The 16,050-nt window shown below is 58.2% G+C and overlaps 1 protein-coding gene across 1 annotated transcript; it reads right to left on the bottom strand.

Annotated features, from left to right (window-relative positions):
• Positions 1-2,150: 2,150 nt before the first annotated feature.
• LFNG (LFNG O-fucosylpeptide 3-beta-N-acetylglucosaminyltransferase) lies at positions 2,151-13,110 on the bottom strand. The gene is made up of 8 exons (XM_064726118.1): positions 12,676-13,110; positions 5,971-6,019; positions 5,043-5,142; positions 4,769-4,922; positions 4,593-4,678; positions 4,143-4,308; positions 3,842-3,927; positions 2,151-3,757 (listed from the first exon to the last, which is right to left on the bottom strand). Exons 1-8 carry the CDS (start codon positions 13,069-13,071, stop codon positions 3,691-3,693), a joined length of 1,104 nt encoding a protein of 367 aa, XP_064582188.1. The 5' UTR covers positions 13,072-13,110; the 3' UTR covers positions 2,151-3,690.
• Between the last annotated feature and the right edge of the window lie 2,940 nt (positions 13,111-16,050).

Raw genomic sequence — 16,050 nt, 5'->3', positions numbered from 1 at the left:
AGCCAATTCACACAAGTTCTGTTGTCTCCCAACACTGCCCTCCCACCCCAAGCCTCAAGTACTTCTCGCTGCTGTCAATACCAGGATGGGTGTTTGTCCCAGCACATGGTCCTGTTCACCCTCACATGGTCCCTGGTGAAAGTCCCCACAGCCAGGCTGGGAACACAGTGACTCACACGAAGTCTGGGACTGCAAGTGACCCAAATGCAAATTAAACCATTAAAAAAAAAAAAAGAAAAGGAGGTTGGAAACAGCAAAAAGGACTGAAGTAGTGTGTCACTCTCTGCCCTCGATGTTGCAACCACCCAGGGATGGGGAAAGCCTTCAGCCAGGCACAGTGCTGTCAACAGCAGCAGTGCCTCCATGGTGGCAGTGTCCCCAGCAAGCCTGGCTTGTCCCCACCCCATCAGCACACAGCAGACTCTCCAAAAGGTACAGCTGCCTTATCAGCTGCCTCGAGCAGGCGAGAGTAAACAGGACGTCCCACACCAGCGCCGGGGTGCAGATGAAAGCAGCCTGGCCTGCAGAGTCTGCCAAGTATGCGAGAGCAGCAGGCTTTGCTTTTGTTTTCCTTTTGTTTATTAATGCCTGTATTTATTTACTTTTCAGCCCACGACTTGGGGAAGGAGGAGGGAGAGGCTGGGAGCCTGGTGGGAGACAAACTGGAGGGCTGGTGAGCTGCCTTCCCCCACTTCTGAAGGCTCAGTGGGGTATATTCCATTTTATTATTTTATTTTATTTGTAACTGTATTTTTTTATTTGCATTTATTTTAATTTTTAAGCCCCTATCTGGGAGTTGCACCATGCCCAGCATCCCCCCAGCCTTTACCCATGCCAGGGGCTCCTCTTCCTCACAGCAGCATCCCAACCCCAAGCCACAGCCTCTGGCTGCCCAGTGCCTCGATGGGCACTTAACCCACATCTGCCCCTCCTGTCTGGGGTGCAGGGGAGGGTCAGGCTCAGCGAGGTGACAGCAGCACTGCTGGGAAGTGCCCACGCTGCCAAACCACAGCCTGTGAGCAATAGGAAAACTCGTGGGGGGCAGATGGGGCTCGGTGTCACGGCTTCCTGTGCCTGACACAGGTCCCTTTGCTGACCCTGCTCCCAGCACACCAACCCTGGCCCCAGGCAGCACTGCTGTCCATCCATCCACCCTCCCCTTCCTTCAGGGCCCTTTTTGGGGTGCCCAGGTCAATGGTGGTTCCCTGATGTGCCACACTCTCAGCCAGAGCCCCACCTCACCGAGGGCTGCAGAGCTTGGGGCACTTTTGATTTTTGTGGCTGTCTGAAGGGTGAGCGGGCTGGGAGGAGGGGTGGCTGCTTCAGCACACACCGATTTCCTGCCAGGCTGTATTTTTAGCAGGGCCAGCCCTTGATAACCCAGAGATTCAAAGGAAACTGTGAAGTAAGTGTGCCTTGAAAAGAAGAAGAGAAGAGAAGAGAAGAGAAGAGAAGAGAAGAGAAGAGAAGAGAAGAGAAGAGAAGAGAAGAGAAGAGAAGAGAAGAGAAGAGAAGAGAAGAGAAGAGAAGAGAAGAGAAGAGAAGAGAAGAGAAGAGGAGGGGAGGAGAGAAGAGGGAAAAGAGAAGGGTGCTGGCTGTGCAGGAAGGCAGGGAGGAGGGGGTGGCACAGGTGGAAGTTGGTACCAGTGGCACCACCAGGACTGGTTTGGGGAGTGGGGCAGATCCCGGGCTATCTCCACAGCCCATGAAAGCTGGGGCTTGTTTCTGGCAGGTGGATGCTCAGTGTTGGCTGAAACTGTGGTGGAGCGGCTGAGGGGAGGGCCGGGCAGGGGGAAGGGGCTCCTCCAAGCTTCCCACGCACACGCCTGCCCGCCGGCTGTTAACAACACCCTGCTAACAACCGGCTCTCACCTCATCCCCACCGCCTCCCTCCCGCCCCGAGCCTGGGAAAAACCAGCCCCGAGGTGCCAAAGCCTGTGCGAGCCTTTTGGGAAGGGGAAGGAGGAGAGGAGCCTCACACCCCGGGATGCAAATGGCCAGCAGGATGGCGGTACCCGTGGGAAAAACGGGATGGAGGAGCAGCCCCTCCTCAGAGCATCCCTGAGAGCTCGGCCCGAGGTGATAACATCTGCGGGGGATCAAGGGCTGCTCGGAGCAGCACATCCATAAAGAGACGCCGGAGCCGGGAGCAGGTGACTGTGGTCAGCAAAAAAAGCCACTTTATTGGTGACCGCTCCCACGGGAACCCCGTGGCAGCGATCGGGTTCAGGTCCCTGAGAACACACTGTCCATGCTGGTTCCCCTCCCCACAGCTATTGCCTTAAACACATCCTAGGTACAGAAAGCACAGAGTGACATTCCAGATACTGGAACATATAAATTAAGGTAAGTGATAGTTACAAGACATCGCAAAAAAATTTTTTTTTTCTTTCTTAAACAGATTATCAAAGGTCGGGGATTTTTCTTTTTCTGATCCACAGAAAATGTATAAAAAGCATTTTAAAATCTACATATTTCTCATTGTGTTTTCTTTTTTTCTTAAAAAAAAAAAGGCACAGTAAAAAAAATACTGGCTCAATAACATATTTACAACACACCCATTATGGGCTATTTTCACTCAGCTTCAAGGTGGAAATGTTCAGCTCTGGCTCAGCCCAGGGGCAGAGAGGGCTGGCAGCTCTTGGGTGATGCAGGGTCCCTCTCCCTCCCTGGATAAATCCCTCTCCAACAGGGAGAGCACAATGGGAGGGTTGGAGATGCTGCCTGCCTGTGGCAGGTGCGTCCTGGGCAGCACCCACAGCCAGGGCAAGGCTGGAGGATGCTCTGGCCCCACAGGGGACACCCACACAGCCTGGGCAGACCTCGAGGTGTTCCTTTGCAGAGCTGCAGGGCTGCCCGAGCAGCACTGGAGGGAGACCCTGGACAAACACAGTGCCCATCCCACTGTGGCAGCTCTGGAAAATCCCTCCTCCCACACTCAATTTATAGAAAGTCTTTACACCAGTCTCTAAATAGTTCACCTACCAATGCTGCCAGCAACACTTCACCTATGTGGGGGGAGCTCTGGGAAATGGAGTTAACACCAACACCATCTCCCAGCCACCCCACTGTCTCCCTCCAGTGAGGCTGTGGAGCACCCAGCAGCTTTGCAGGACCCTGGAGGAGCCACTGCCATGGCCAGAGGCTTCCCCTGCCCACCTCTGCCTGTAGAACTCACAGGGACCCCTCATCCAAACTGGGAGCCAGAGCTTCGCTGCTGAGATTTTGGGACTGGGAGAGAGGATGGGCTGGGTCAGGGGTTACAAGAGCAGGTTGGGGGGAAAGATGCAAAACAGGGAAGAACACACCAAAAAAAACTTAACCTTTGAAAGGGAAAAAAACAACAACCATCAAGGAGAAGCAAGGCCGGGGTGGGGCAGGGCCCCGCGCTGCGGCCGCTGCCCACGCATGGCGTGGGGCGCGCCAGCCGCGGTGCCCGTGGGTAAGTGCTCATTCCCGTCCCTCTGCGCCCTCCCGGCCGGAGCAGGCAGCGAGGCAGGCAGGGCAGGGCTCAAGGGGCCGCACAGCAGCCTTCAGTACACACACACTGTGCAATACCACAGCAACGACGTCCGTCCGTCTGTCTGTCCGCCCGGCGGCGAGGCCGGAGCGACACACCCGCACGCAGGTCCCGCACGCCCGTCGGATACCGGGGAAACGCGGGACGAGGCTGGAGGGCACGTGCGCCTCCTAGTAAACCATGTTGGTGGGGCACCACGGCGTGTCGGGGTACAGCAGGCAGTGCACGGAGCGGAACCTGAGGGGAGAGGAGCAAAGCTGAGCACGGGACGGTGGCAGCCCCAAGGCACCCAGGTTTGGGGGACAGGGAGCCCCAGCTCACCTGGATGGGTCCTCCTCGACAGAGAAGGCTCCCTTCATGTGGATGGAGTTGCGCTTGTTTTCGAACATGCCGTAGCTCAGTGTCACCTGGGGGGCAAGCACAGAGGGGTGAAGTGGCCGACATGGCCGTAAGAATCAAGCAGAGGAAAGGGGAGCTGCAAAATTCACCCCATTTCCCAAAGCCTCCAGTGACATTTTGCATCACCCCATAGGGATGGAGCTTTTCCCCTCGGCTGTTTTGGTCACATATCAAACAATATCTTAGCCACAATGCCCAACTTTTAGGTGACAACTTGGGGTACCTGTTTGTGGATCTCCGACTTGGGCACCTGGTGGAGGTTCTCCAGGTGGGAGTGGAAGAGGTTGCTCCTGATGAGCTTCACGCCCAGCACAGACTCGATGATGTAGCCGATGGTGCAGTCGTCGGGCAGGCGAATCTTCTCTGCAGTGCTCATGAAGTGACCCCCGCTGCGGGGAGACAGAGAGGGGCTGCAGAGGAGCAAAGCCCAGGGGATGTGGGCACCCTGCAGGATTCTGGGCTTGGCCAGTGGGTGCCCAGCTCTGATTAAAAGTCACTTTGGGGGAACTGAAGCCCTTCCCAGCTTGTTTCCAAGCTCCCTGCAGACACCCCCAGAAGGCAAAGAGAGAAAGGTTGTGGGACATGGTCCAACACCCATCCCCAAAAATGTCACCTCTCTGTGCCCTGGGGACCATGAGGAGTCCCCATGGGAGAGCAACACCAATGCTCTTACCTGGCCCAAGGGCTCATCTTCAGTGCCAGCCCCCGGCTGATACAGAACCCTGCTCCACCCGTGGCAAACCAGAAATGCACAGGATGCTGCGAGAGAGGGGAACCAATGCAATGAGACAACAGCTCCTTCTGCACACAGCCCACATTAAACCAGCCCCAAACTCTCCCCGGGCTCACCATCTTGTTCTCACTGATCCTCTCCGTGGCCTGGATGGGCCGGTCCAGGCTGGGCTTCCCGATGTAGATGTCCTGTGTGTGGGGGTAGCTGGAGAGCAGCTTCACCAGCATCCGCACGTTCACGTAGTTGTCATCGTCCACGTGGCAGAACCACCTGCAGTGACAGCAGTGTCAAACCCACCCGGGCCAGCTGCCCAGACCCCAACCCCAAAACCACAAATGGTCTCTGTTTGCACCATCCTGCCCCCCTTTATGCCCCAGAGCAGCCGCTTACTTTCTGCCGGACTCGATGAACTTGTCGTACTCCACGGCCATCTTGCAGGACAGCGCCTGGCGGCTGTGGGCAGCCGAGCAGTTGGTGTTGATGACATTTCCTGCAGGGAAAAAAGAGGGGTCAAAGCCCATTGGTGCATCCCACACCTCCCCACACACTCAAACGGTGACACTTCACCACTCATGTCCCAGGTGTGCCAGGGGGATGGAAACTCATGGGTGATCCCGATGCTCAGTGACCCACATGCTATGGTGCTTTGGGCAAATGATGAATTTTTGGGGGAATGTCTTTTTTGTCCATGTGAGAGAAGGGAAGGGAAGATTAAGCAATGTGGATGCTGCAGATGCACTGTAGAGCAGCCCTATCCACATTTTAAGCATGATGCCACCCTACATCACCTTGCCCAGGGTGCACCAGCCACCTTGGGGGTGAGGGGATGTCCGTGAGCTCTGAGTTTCCCCAGGACATGGTAGCAAAAATCCTGCCCTGTTTTGCTTGCCCAGCTCAAAGTTAATCTCTTCCCAGCCTGAAAAGGAGTAATTTGCATGGGGAGAATAGACCACACTGACCCCAGCCCAGAAAATGCTGCCACAAAACCTTGTCAGTGTTGCCATCAACTCCAGCTCAACTCAGGGATAAAGTGGTGCAAAAAGTGGGATTAAAAGTGGGGTTACTGAGATCCCCATCATGTAGGGGATGGGCTGGGCTGGCTGGGAAGTAAAGCTGCCCCCAGATGGGGCTCCCAGGCCGAGGGTGTTTAGGCATCATCAGTGAAACAAATTGTGTCATTCTCAACTAATGTTCCTGTGGTAAGGGCTTTTTCAGAGTTCCCAGGGCAGGACCCACACCAACCATGCTCCACAGGTGGGAGCTTTTCAGGGGACCTGGCCAGGTCACACACACAAAGGGACAAGAGCCACAGACTCACGTGCTTGCTTCTTCAGCTCCTCATCCTCCCCGTCAGTGAAGATGAAGGTCTGAAAGAGAAGACGAGGCACCTCTGAGGACCAAGGGGCTGAGAGCATGTGGCTCTGCATGTGACACAGCACCTCTGGGCAGCAACTGGGAACAGCTCCTCCAGGAAGCTGGTGGTGACCTTGTCCAAACCCGGAGTGGCACTGGAGAGCCAGGCAGCCACACACCAACCCCAGCTGCAGACCAGGCTGGGTGCTGAGCTCCCCTTGGGAGCAAACCCCGCACAGAGCATCCCCATCCTGTTGCCTTTAGCATGGGCAGCAGCTGGCAGGGAGGTGTTGGGGGCCACAGGGGCTGTCCCCAGCACCAGGGGAGGCAGGGGCACGCAGGGGAGCAGGTGCAGAGCCTGATCTGAGCAGGGATTTCAGAGCTGAGCCGGCGCGCGTGGCGCCGCAGCAGCCGCCCAGGCAGGTGTGTTTGTCCCTGGCGCCGGCTCCAACCGCGTCCCCACCTGTGTCAACAGCACGTGCCTGTCCTTGGCCACTTGCACAATGCCCCCACAGCTCCTCTCTGCTCCCTGGGTCCTACCCAAGGGGGCTGAGATGGTGCCAGTGAGCCCCAAGGAGGGGATGGTTCCTCACTGCCCCATCCCAGCACAATCCCACGGTGCCAGGCAGCGCCCGACCGGGCCCCTGAGCTGCCTGCCCGGCTGCACTCCTCTATTTACACAGCTAATTCCTGGCATATGTCACCCAGGAAGGAGGACTGGAGGGGCTGCTCTGGGCCTGGGATTTGGGGAAGGACGAGAAGCAGGAGGGGAGAGCAGGGGGTGGGAAAGGCATCGCCATCAATCAGCGGGCAGCAAACAAAGCTGGAGGAGAGAAACCACAACCAGCTGCCAAGCGCTATTAAAAACCAGACGTGCACAAAAGGGCAAAGGAGGAAAGACAAAAGGGCTGGGGGGGAAGGCAGGAGGCAGCAGAGGGGGACGATGGAGCGCTGGGGATGATGAATTACAAGTGAGCTGGAAATTGGGTGCCACCCCGCAGCCGGCCCCGGGAGCGCGCTGGGGTTTTGTGGCTTGTTTGAGGAGCTGGGTACAATAGTGGGGTTGACTTTACTCAGCGAGCAGAGTTAAGCGGGCAGCAGTCATTAGCATACAGCTGCACTGGTTAACCCAGCCCTGTTTGCTCAGGTCCCCAGCCGGGGCTGGTGGGGACAGCCCGGAGCCTCAATGGGAGGGGACGGGGCTACAAGTGACCTTTGGGGCTTGAAAAGGAGAAAAGAAAAAGCAGGGGAGAAAAAAAATGATGGAGGAGGTGGGAAGGCAAATTCTCACAAATGCACAGCCTGCCGTGCAGCCTGGCTTGTGGGGAGGGACAGAGGTCAGGAAGGCTCTGAGCAAAGGGGATGGGGAAGGGCTGGCGAGGAGGGGACAGCTGGGGGACAGGGATGCCTGTGGTGCTGTGTCTCCATGGACACAGCACTGCTGGGGTGGCACAAGGTCAGTGCTGTGTGTAGAGGAGGAGCTCTCACCCCCATACAATTTGGGGTACAGCTGCTGGTCCCCATTTCCCCTAGGTGCTCAGAGACTGTTCAGGCAACTGATTGAGGTACAAACTGAAGCAGGGCAGCAGGACAGCATCCAAGGATGCCTGAGACAAGCCCATCTCACAGGGGGTTGGCACTCCAGCCCAGGTTTCAGCCTTGCTGGGGAGGGCAGGGAACACACAGCCTGTGCACAGGCGAGACAGAAAATGTTTGCTTGATTAGCTCAGAAGCGCCGTCCAGCAACTGCCTTCAGCTGCTCCAAAAATAACCCCACAACTAATCCTGCACTCAGCCTCTATAAATAGAGCACAGAGACAATTGTTTATTACTCGCCTGCACCGAAACGTTTCATCCTAGCCAGGCATCTCCCCTGGGCCCCTCCCCACACACAGCCCTGGGATATTCCTGGTGTGGGAGGGCCAGGTGCCACCTCAGGGACTGGGACAGGGGCACACAGCTGCCAGTTGCCCCATGTGGGCACCTACTAGGGCCTCACAGGTCTCCCACATCCCTCCCAACCCCACCATGACATTAAATTAAAACTAAAACAATTAAAGGCTTCATTTTTTTAAAATTAATTTTGTTATTAATTTGTGTTTCTTGGAGGGAAGATGCACCCTGCCTGCATGGCCTTTCACCTGGAGCTGCAGGGGAGAGGAGCAGACGTGACAGCCTGGAAGGGGATAGGCCAGGAAAGGATGAGACCAAGCAAAAAACATGAATCCACCTTTGGCATCTCCCATGTAGGATGCCAGACATGAGGGCAGAGTTCAATTTGTAGTGGTGCAAGTGGGCACTGCAGCCAGCATCCCTGAGCTGTCACCTGTGAACCATCACCCCCAGAGCACTCCCAGCCCTCACAGCCACCTCTCTCCCACCTGGCCCCTGTGCCAGCCACAGCACCGAGGGCTGCAAGGACCTCTTGGCCCCCCCCCCCCCCAGTAACTTTTCCTGCAGGGTGCAAGAGAGGAAGGGCCCTCTGCTCCCCCCCACCAGCCCCTTCAGGAAACCTCATTGTTCTCAGAACTGCAGCTTCAAGAAACACAGGATGCCAAGTCCCTCCCGAACAATAGCTGCCAGCGCAGCTCGCAGCCCCGCACAATGCGCGGCCCCGCGGCCGGGACTGAGCGGCACCCGGGATGGATCCCGGCGGCCAGAGCGGGGTCAGCCCCTCCCCAGTGCCCGCCAGGAGCCAGCCAGCCGCCGCCAGCCCTCTCCGAGCCCTTGGGGAGGGAGCTTTTCTTTCTTTCTTTCCTCCCCTTCGTTTCTCCTTTCGGGGTGACTCATTTCCCCTGCGCTGCTGGAGCCCGTGGGGCGCTCATGGCTGGTGCTGCACAAAGTGTCCCCTCCAGCCAGGGCCATCCCAGGGTCATTGTGGGCTCTCTGTGCTGCCCGGCCCAGTGGCTCTGTCACTCCCCAGGGTGACACACTCTCAGCATGCCCCCATGCCTGCCACCACCCCACCAAAAGGGGAACTGGGCCAGGCAGGCACCCCGTGACCCTGCGGTGCACAAACCCTGACCCTGTGCCACATCTCACTTCCCCATGCTGGGAGAGGATGGAGCACCCCAGCACCCTTTTCACAGCCCGGGTGCAGAGGAAAGGAGGCAGCAAGATGTGCTGGTTGGGGGGGGGGGCTCAGTCTCCAGCTGGGTGAGGGGTCCTGGAGCAGGTCAGGGTGCTGCCTGTCAGCTTTGTGTCCCCCAAGGAAATGTTCTTCTTATCCCTCCAGCCTCGGGGTTTAGGAGGGAAAATCCCCACCCCCTTCACCAAGTTGGGAGCAGTGTGATGGCCATGTCCCTTCAATGACAGCGTGCCACGATGGCAGCAGCCTACAGTCCATGGGGTGGCTTTGCCCGGACCGGGGGCGGGTCTGTGCTGGCCCCGGATCGCAGGGCTGGGACCTGCAGAGGCGGAGAAGGGGCTTGCAGGGCCGCGGGCCCTTCCTCCCTCCCCCCGCTCCCTTCAGCAAGAGGAAGAATCCTCCACTGTAATTTTAAATGCTATAATTTTTAATAACCTCCTCACAAACAATGAGCTCATTGTGTGGCGAGGGTCCCCCACCCTCCCTCCCGCCTGGTGCTCCACGCGCCGCTCGCCGGCCCCGGGGCTTTTATGGGCAAGGACAGCAGCATCCTTCCTTCGGGACGGGCAATGGAGGGGCTCCCACCCCTTAAACCCACACAGGCTGCACCGGGGGACAGCAGGGAGGGACCCTCACACCCCACCCGGGTGCTCAGCAGGGCCTGGCACCCAGCCCAGGGCCGGGGGGAGGCAGCTGCACTGTGGGGCTGGTTTGGGATGAGCAGCCCCCGGTCCCAGCCCAGCTCTGGTGGGAGTGCGAGTGAGACTGGCATGCCAGCACACTCCGGCGTGTGGGTGGGGACCCTGGCCAAGGTGCTAGAGGAATTTGGGAGCCGCCATCAGAGGAGCGTGCTCTTTGGAAGGCGAGCCCGTTGGCTTTGCCCCGAGAGCAGGAATTTTTCAAAGGCTGCAATTACCGACGGGAGGCAGCCAGCGGATCCCACGCTGCCGGGACGGCGGCCCGGGCTGAGCCCCGGCGGGCTGCGAGGCGTGTGCCGAGCTGCCTGGATGCCTCCGGGTGCCCCAGGGACACTCAGCGCCTCCAGGGCACCCCCAGGGGCAGCAGAGGTGTCTTTGGCGGCTCTGCCGCTGCAGATCACCCGACTCGGCAAGAAAGCAGTGGATTTGGAGTTGCTCCTGTCCAGGATTTCTGCTTTATGGTCATTTTCCTCCCCTCTCTCTTTCCTTTCAAGTGCAAAGTTTCTACAGCATCCTGAGGATACTGAGACAGCTAGAAACTCTCCCCAAAGCAAAGAGGGGAGAGCACATAACTCTCCTCCAAAAGCAGCTTGTCCGGCCTGGATTGTGCAACCCAAAGAGGGGATTTAGAAGGGAATAGGGATGTGCTCTCCCTGTGCAGAGAGGCAGGAAGGAGAAGGGGGTGCCCTTTGCAGTGTCTTGGAGGTGACAGAGGGCAGGAAACAGGGACTATTGTGGGCAGAACAAAGAACGGCCAAGGAAGGACACAATGGCTGTTCCCCCTATCTGCCAGGAGCTACCTGCTGGATTTAACCCCTTCTCAGCATGTCTGCATCCCTCCTGCCTGGGGGTTGAGGGGGGTTGAGTGAGAGGAGGAAGAGAAGCTGCATCAGGCAAAGGAGATTCTCAGCCCCTGGGCAGGAACTTCCCCGCGTTGGTGAGGCAGCTCACATGCCTGAGCACCATTAGTGAAACCCAGAGTGAGGGAGGATGAGCAGAGACAGGCCTGACTCAGACCAAGAGAGACGTTTGAGCAAAGGCAGTGCCACCAAATCACCGTCCTGGGATGGAAACCAGGGGGCCAGGCAGGGAAGAGATGCAGGGAAGCAGGAAAGAAGAGCCCCATAGCACCAACCCCACACTCTGCAGGCAAAAATCCCCAACCTGATGCCAAGCTTGGGGAAGCCCAGGATGCCTCAAAGCCTCCCAGGGACAGCGTGGGAAGGGCAGAGCCGGTCACCCCCAGCAGGGCGGGCTCATCCCCTGTGCTCACATCCCTGCTTTGCCCCGCAGGAGTTCGTGCTGCCTCCAGCTCTCTCGGCAGCTCCTTGTGCTCAAGTGCTGTACAAGAGGCGTCACTCAGCGGCTTGGCTTGTCAGGCAGGCACCTCGCCGGGCTGCGGCCCCCCTGGCTTCATGGCCCTCATCTCTAGGCAACCTGACCTGGACACGGCCGGCTCCGGCTCCCTCGTTCCCATGGAAAGTGCCACACAAGAGGCTGCGAAGCCTTTTCTCTGCGCCAGGAGAAAAGGGGCTTTGTTAGCTTGCCCAGGGGGACAGCGTGAGAGCCGAGCCTCAGGGCTCTGGGAATCCAAACGGACAAACGAAGCACAAAAAAAAAAGAAAAAAAACCCTAGAAGAAAGCCGGAGCTCACAAGAGGGAGAAGAAAAAAAAGAGCAGCCATTCCCAGGATCATCTGTAGGTGCTCAAAGAGCGTTTCACTCCACCACCACTCACCACCCCCTCGCAGTGACAGCAGGGCATAAAAGAGGTTTCCATTAAATAACTGGACCAAGGAGAAGTGGCAGATCCACTGCCAAGCCCAGGAAACATGAGCAAAAAAAAAAAAAACCACAAAAAAACCCCCCCACAATTCACAGGGGAAAAATGCAGCAAGATAATTCTTGGGGTGCAGTGAAGGAGCCAAGACCCCACAGGGTCCAGCAGACCTGGGTGAGGGGGGCATGGCATGGGCAGGTCAATCCTTCCCCCATGACCTCCACCCTCAGCCACTCCAGATTTCCAAGGAAAACAGTTTGCAAGCAAGAAACTGAGTTCCAGGCCAGGAGGAAACACGTGAAGACAGTAGGAAGAAAAGGTTAGGACCAGACATAACTTACTTTTGGGAAGCTGTCTAAGGGTAGAAAAAGTGTCTTAAGAGCAAATGGCAAAGCACATTTCCTAAGGAAACAGCTTTTTTTTTTTTTTCCCCTTTTGAATTTTGCTTCAGTACTTGAAGGACAGAGCAAGGGACTGCCAGGACATCATTAAGGTCAGGAACCAGACTCGCTGGAGCTGCCCCGGTGTGGGTGAGCCCACAGAGCTCCCAGCAACTCCAGTCCTGCCCAGTCCCTCGCCAGGGGACCGAGAGCTTCAGCACATCCCAGCAGCACGTCTCCCAGCCCTGGGCTCATAAACTGGGTGTTTTTTGAGCAGCACAACTGCAGGGGCCTGACCCGGCCTGTGGCACCCACGGGCTGGGCTGTACCCCCACACCGTGCCTCAGTTTACCAGCCAAAAGCAGAGCAGCAATGGGGGTACTCAGGGGAAAGGACCCCGGAGCAGAGTTTGGGGAGGGTTCTGAGTGCGAGGAGCCAAGGTCGGGCTCCCTCCATCACTCACCCTGCAACGCCGCATTTCACCCTCCCAAAACCACAGTTGGCTGCAGAACAGCCCAGCCAGCCTCAGAACACCGCCCTGCTCAGCGATATGGGCACAAGGGAAGGGCAGGTGGTGTTTGCTGGGTCACGGCACCACCCGGATCGCGCAGAACGAGGTGCCAGGACCGCGGCAGAGAAGCGTGGGCTGCAGCCCGCCCCGAGCCGCTCCATCCCGGCCAGCGGAGGGGACCAGCCCCGTCTCCATCCCTGTCCCCATCCCTTACCATGTCGCGGTTGCGGGAGATCCAGGTGTCGAGCAGCAGCTCCAGCCGCGCCTTGTGAAACTTCTTGGTGGTCTTGACGGCGATGAAAACATCGCGGGGGGAGATGTCCTCGGCCGGCGGCCGCGGGGGGCTCGGCGGGGCCGGGGGCAGCTCCCGCCGCGCTCGGCTCAGCCGCCCGAAGTAATCGGCGAAGCTGCGCAGCCCGGGCGGCCCCTGCGCCGCCGGAGGAGCCACGGCCGCCGCCGCCCCCAGGCTCTGCAGCGCCCGCTGCGCCCCGCCGGCCTCCCCCCGGGCCAGCCCCGGCCTGCCCGGCGGCTCCACCATGAGCACCAGCAGGCAGGTGAACATGGAGCCCACGAGGGACAGGAGCAGCTTCCTCCCGCAGCTCTTCAGCATCCTTCCTGCCTGCCCTCCGCTCCTCGCCGCTCCGCGCCGCCACCACCGCCGGCCCCCGCCGCGCCGCCGCCTTTAAACCGCGCCCGCCCCGCCCGGGGAGGGACGGAGCCGGGGCCGCCTCACGCGGGGCGTGGGCACGGCCCGGCCCTGCCCTGCCCGCGCCCCTCCGAGCCCCGCGGCCTCCCCGCCAGCCCCTGCACCCGTCCCGGCTGCTCCGGGCCCGTCCTGCCCGCTCCGGCCTCTGCCCTGCGCATCTCCGTGCCCGCGACTGGGTGCGGGCAGGGTGCCCGTGCTGCCTCCTCCTCTTCCTCCTCCTCCTCCTTCTCCCTTTCCCCTGATACCCAGGGATGGGGACATTCTGGTCCCCTGTAGCCCTGGGAGCATCGTTCGCTGCCCTGTCGGCAGCAGAGGGTGCGGTGTGTTCCTTCCCCGTCCCGGGCTGCCCAAAGCCCTGCACCGAGATGTTCTCACAGCCCTGTCCAAGAGGTTTCCAGAAAGCTGAGCAGCCTGACCAAACTCCAGGCATTGTCCCATCAGTCTCCCGTGAGGCAAAGCATAATTTAAAACAAACACACCAAACCTCCTCCCCAAAAAAACCTCAGTCTTCTCTCACTTCCACCAAGCTCCATTCTGGTGGGTAAATCTGGGGACAGGGAGCCAGGAGCGTCTGCTCTCATTCCTTCTTCAGGGAGACCTGGAGAGGCTCCCAGACTTGACCAGCCTCATCCCAGGCACAGCACTGTGCTTTGAAGCCTCAAAGTGCTGGGATATGTGAAAATAAATGTTGTACAGGTACCCAGCAGCCCCCTCCCCTCGCCTCCAGTGATCACTAATCATGATAATGATCACTTGTTAAATTTGAGACACACTTTTTCCAGCCAGACAGTGGGAGATGTGGTGCCTGAAAGAGAAAACTGGGTTGAAATCGGGTCTTGGATGTGCCACCAACTCGATATTTTCCTGGCGCCAAATCCCGGGGCCTCTTTTCCCCCTTCCCCTCTGTCTCTGCAAGCAGTGAGTTCTTGGGGTTTTCTTTCCCAGGGAGTGTGCTGCTACAGGGAGGCGGATTTGGGTTTGGGCCTGGGCTGCAATGTAATGCCATAATCAGGGGCTGCTGCATTTTTGGGCAGGGACCTTGTCCAACTTGCATTTTTCCTGCTGTCACGTGTTCCATTCATCTCTGGCACTGGATAAACAATACCATAATACCAGGCAGGATGAAGCAGGGAAACTGCTTCCTCAGGCAAGCCCCAGCATTTGCCTCCTCTTGATTTTAGGCCATGCATTCTCTTGGTCAGCACTTGAACCATGATCCCAGGCTAGAAACACTCGGGGAGACTTTGGGGCTTCGTTTTTCAGGGCATTGGCCACATCTGGATACAGACCTGGGTTGCCAAAGAAGCCTCCCATAATAAAATTTTTAAAAAGGCAGTTAGACCATACAAACACAGGAACCAAATCCCACACTCCCCACTTCCCGCTATTGCTGCCCAGCCTTCCAGTCTCAATTTGCTCTTTTTTTTTTTTTTTGGGCGCCCTTTGTCTCCAAACCCTATGGCACAACAACCGCGGCTCGAGAGGCAGCTGAAAAGCCCGAGCAGCAAAACCCTGAATGAAGAAAGAGCCCCTTTCTCCAGGAGCCAAAAGGGGAGGAAAGGCACTTTTCCCCCGACCAGCTGCTCTGCCACTCCCGCAGCCCCGGCGCTGGCTGGGGACACGCGCTGTGGCCAGATGTTGGGGACACAACTGCGAGTGACAATGCGGGCTCTGTGTGCGCCGGGCTCTGTGTGCGCCGGGCCCCGGGGATGCAGGGGCTGGAGGAGCCGCTGTGCTGCCCCTCGGGGATGCAGGGGCTGGAGGAGCCGCTGTGCTGCCCCTCGGGGATGCAGGGGCTGGAGGAGCCGCTGTGCTGCCACAGCTGCCGTCCAGCCCGGCTGGAATTTGTTCTTCCAGCAGCACCGTCCTGCCAGAACAAGACTCCTCCGGGATTGTCCAGCCGCTGGCCGCGTCCCCACAGATTTCCCCTCCAGGCGCCTCGCTTGATGCTGACACCAAGGATTAAATCCGCTGCTGATTTAATGCCTCCCTCACCTGCCACGAGGCACTGATTCCCCCGGGGAAACCCTGCTTACTCCTCAGTGGGCACAGGATGGCACCTGAGGGGCAGGGAGACAATAGTGGGCATGGGGAGGATGGTCCAAGGAAGGTTTGGTGCCCGTTCACTGGTATTCAGACAATTTTTTGGGTACAAAAAGCTTAAGCCCAACAGGGGTGACTCCAGGACCAGACAAATTTGGGTGGCCCGTAAATACACGAGGTAGGGGAGATGGATTCTGTCATGGCTGTTCTGCCAAAGGGATGCCCAGGCTGGACCAGAAAGGGGTATCTCACTCCCTCTCCCAAAAAGGATCCCATTGTGGACACAGTCCATAACTCCTCACACTGAGATGTGAGGTGAGGCTGCAGGGTGCTGGTGTGCACCCCACATTCCTGACTCCACAGAGATGATTCCAAGACAGAACACCCTGCTCAAATCCCCCAAATCTCAAGGATACGATCGCTCCCACTTCAGATCAATTTCACTGAAACTCCAGACTAGTTTTCCACTGCAGATAGGTGGATTCAGCCCCGTACCAAACCCAGGGCCGGGGCTGCACGTGGGGCATCTCCCTTTCAACCATACCACGGTATTAGGTCGGTTTAAATGGGTTTAAACTCTCCGCATCGCCCCTGCTCGCAGCCTGACCCCGGCGCTCAATAGGTGGTCCCTAAGAAGCTCCCAGGTTCTCAGGGCTGCTAAAAATGGTTAATAAATCCCCAGGAATAAAGTGTTCAGGTCATCCGAGAGAAATGCCGCGCTCGGGCTGCAAAGCCGCATTGTCTGCCCGCTGCGATTTACGCGCTCCGCCGGACAGGGGTTAAAAGCTCTGTCAGGCGCCGACTTCGCTGCTGTCGCAATGTCGGGGGTATTTAACGGGG

This window comes from Zonotrichia leucophrys, chromosome 14, assembly GCF_028769735.1.
Source record: "Zonotrichia leucophrys gambelii isolate GWCS_2022_RI chromosome 14, RI_Zleu_2.0, whole genome shotgun sequence".
Lineage (NCBI taxonomy): Eukaryota > Metazoa > Chordata > Aves > Passeriformes > Passerellidae > Zonotrichia > Zonotrichia leucophrys.
Note: the sequence above shows the minus strand (reverse complement) of the source record. Positions and strands in the feature narration are given on the sequence as shown.

Excerpts from the sequence above, each read along its gene's own strand:
- LFNG (XM_064726118.1), bottom strand. The coding sequence starts at position 13,071 with ATGCTGAAGAGCTGCGGGAGGAAGCTGCTCCTGTCCCTCGTGGGCTCC. Across the intron at positions 6,020-12,675 it reads TCTCCCGCAACCGCGACATG|ACCTTCATCTTCACTGACGG; the intron begins GTAAGGGATGGG and ends CTTCTCTTTCAG. Across the intron at positions 5,143-5,970 it reads GGAGCTGAAGAAGCAAGCAC|GAAATGTCATCAACACCAAC; the intron begins GTGAGTCTGTGG and ends TTTTCCCTGCAG.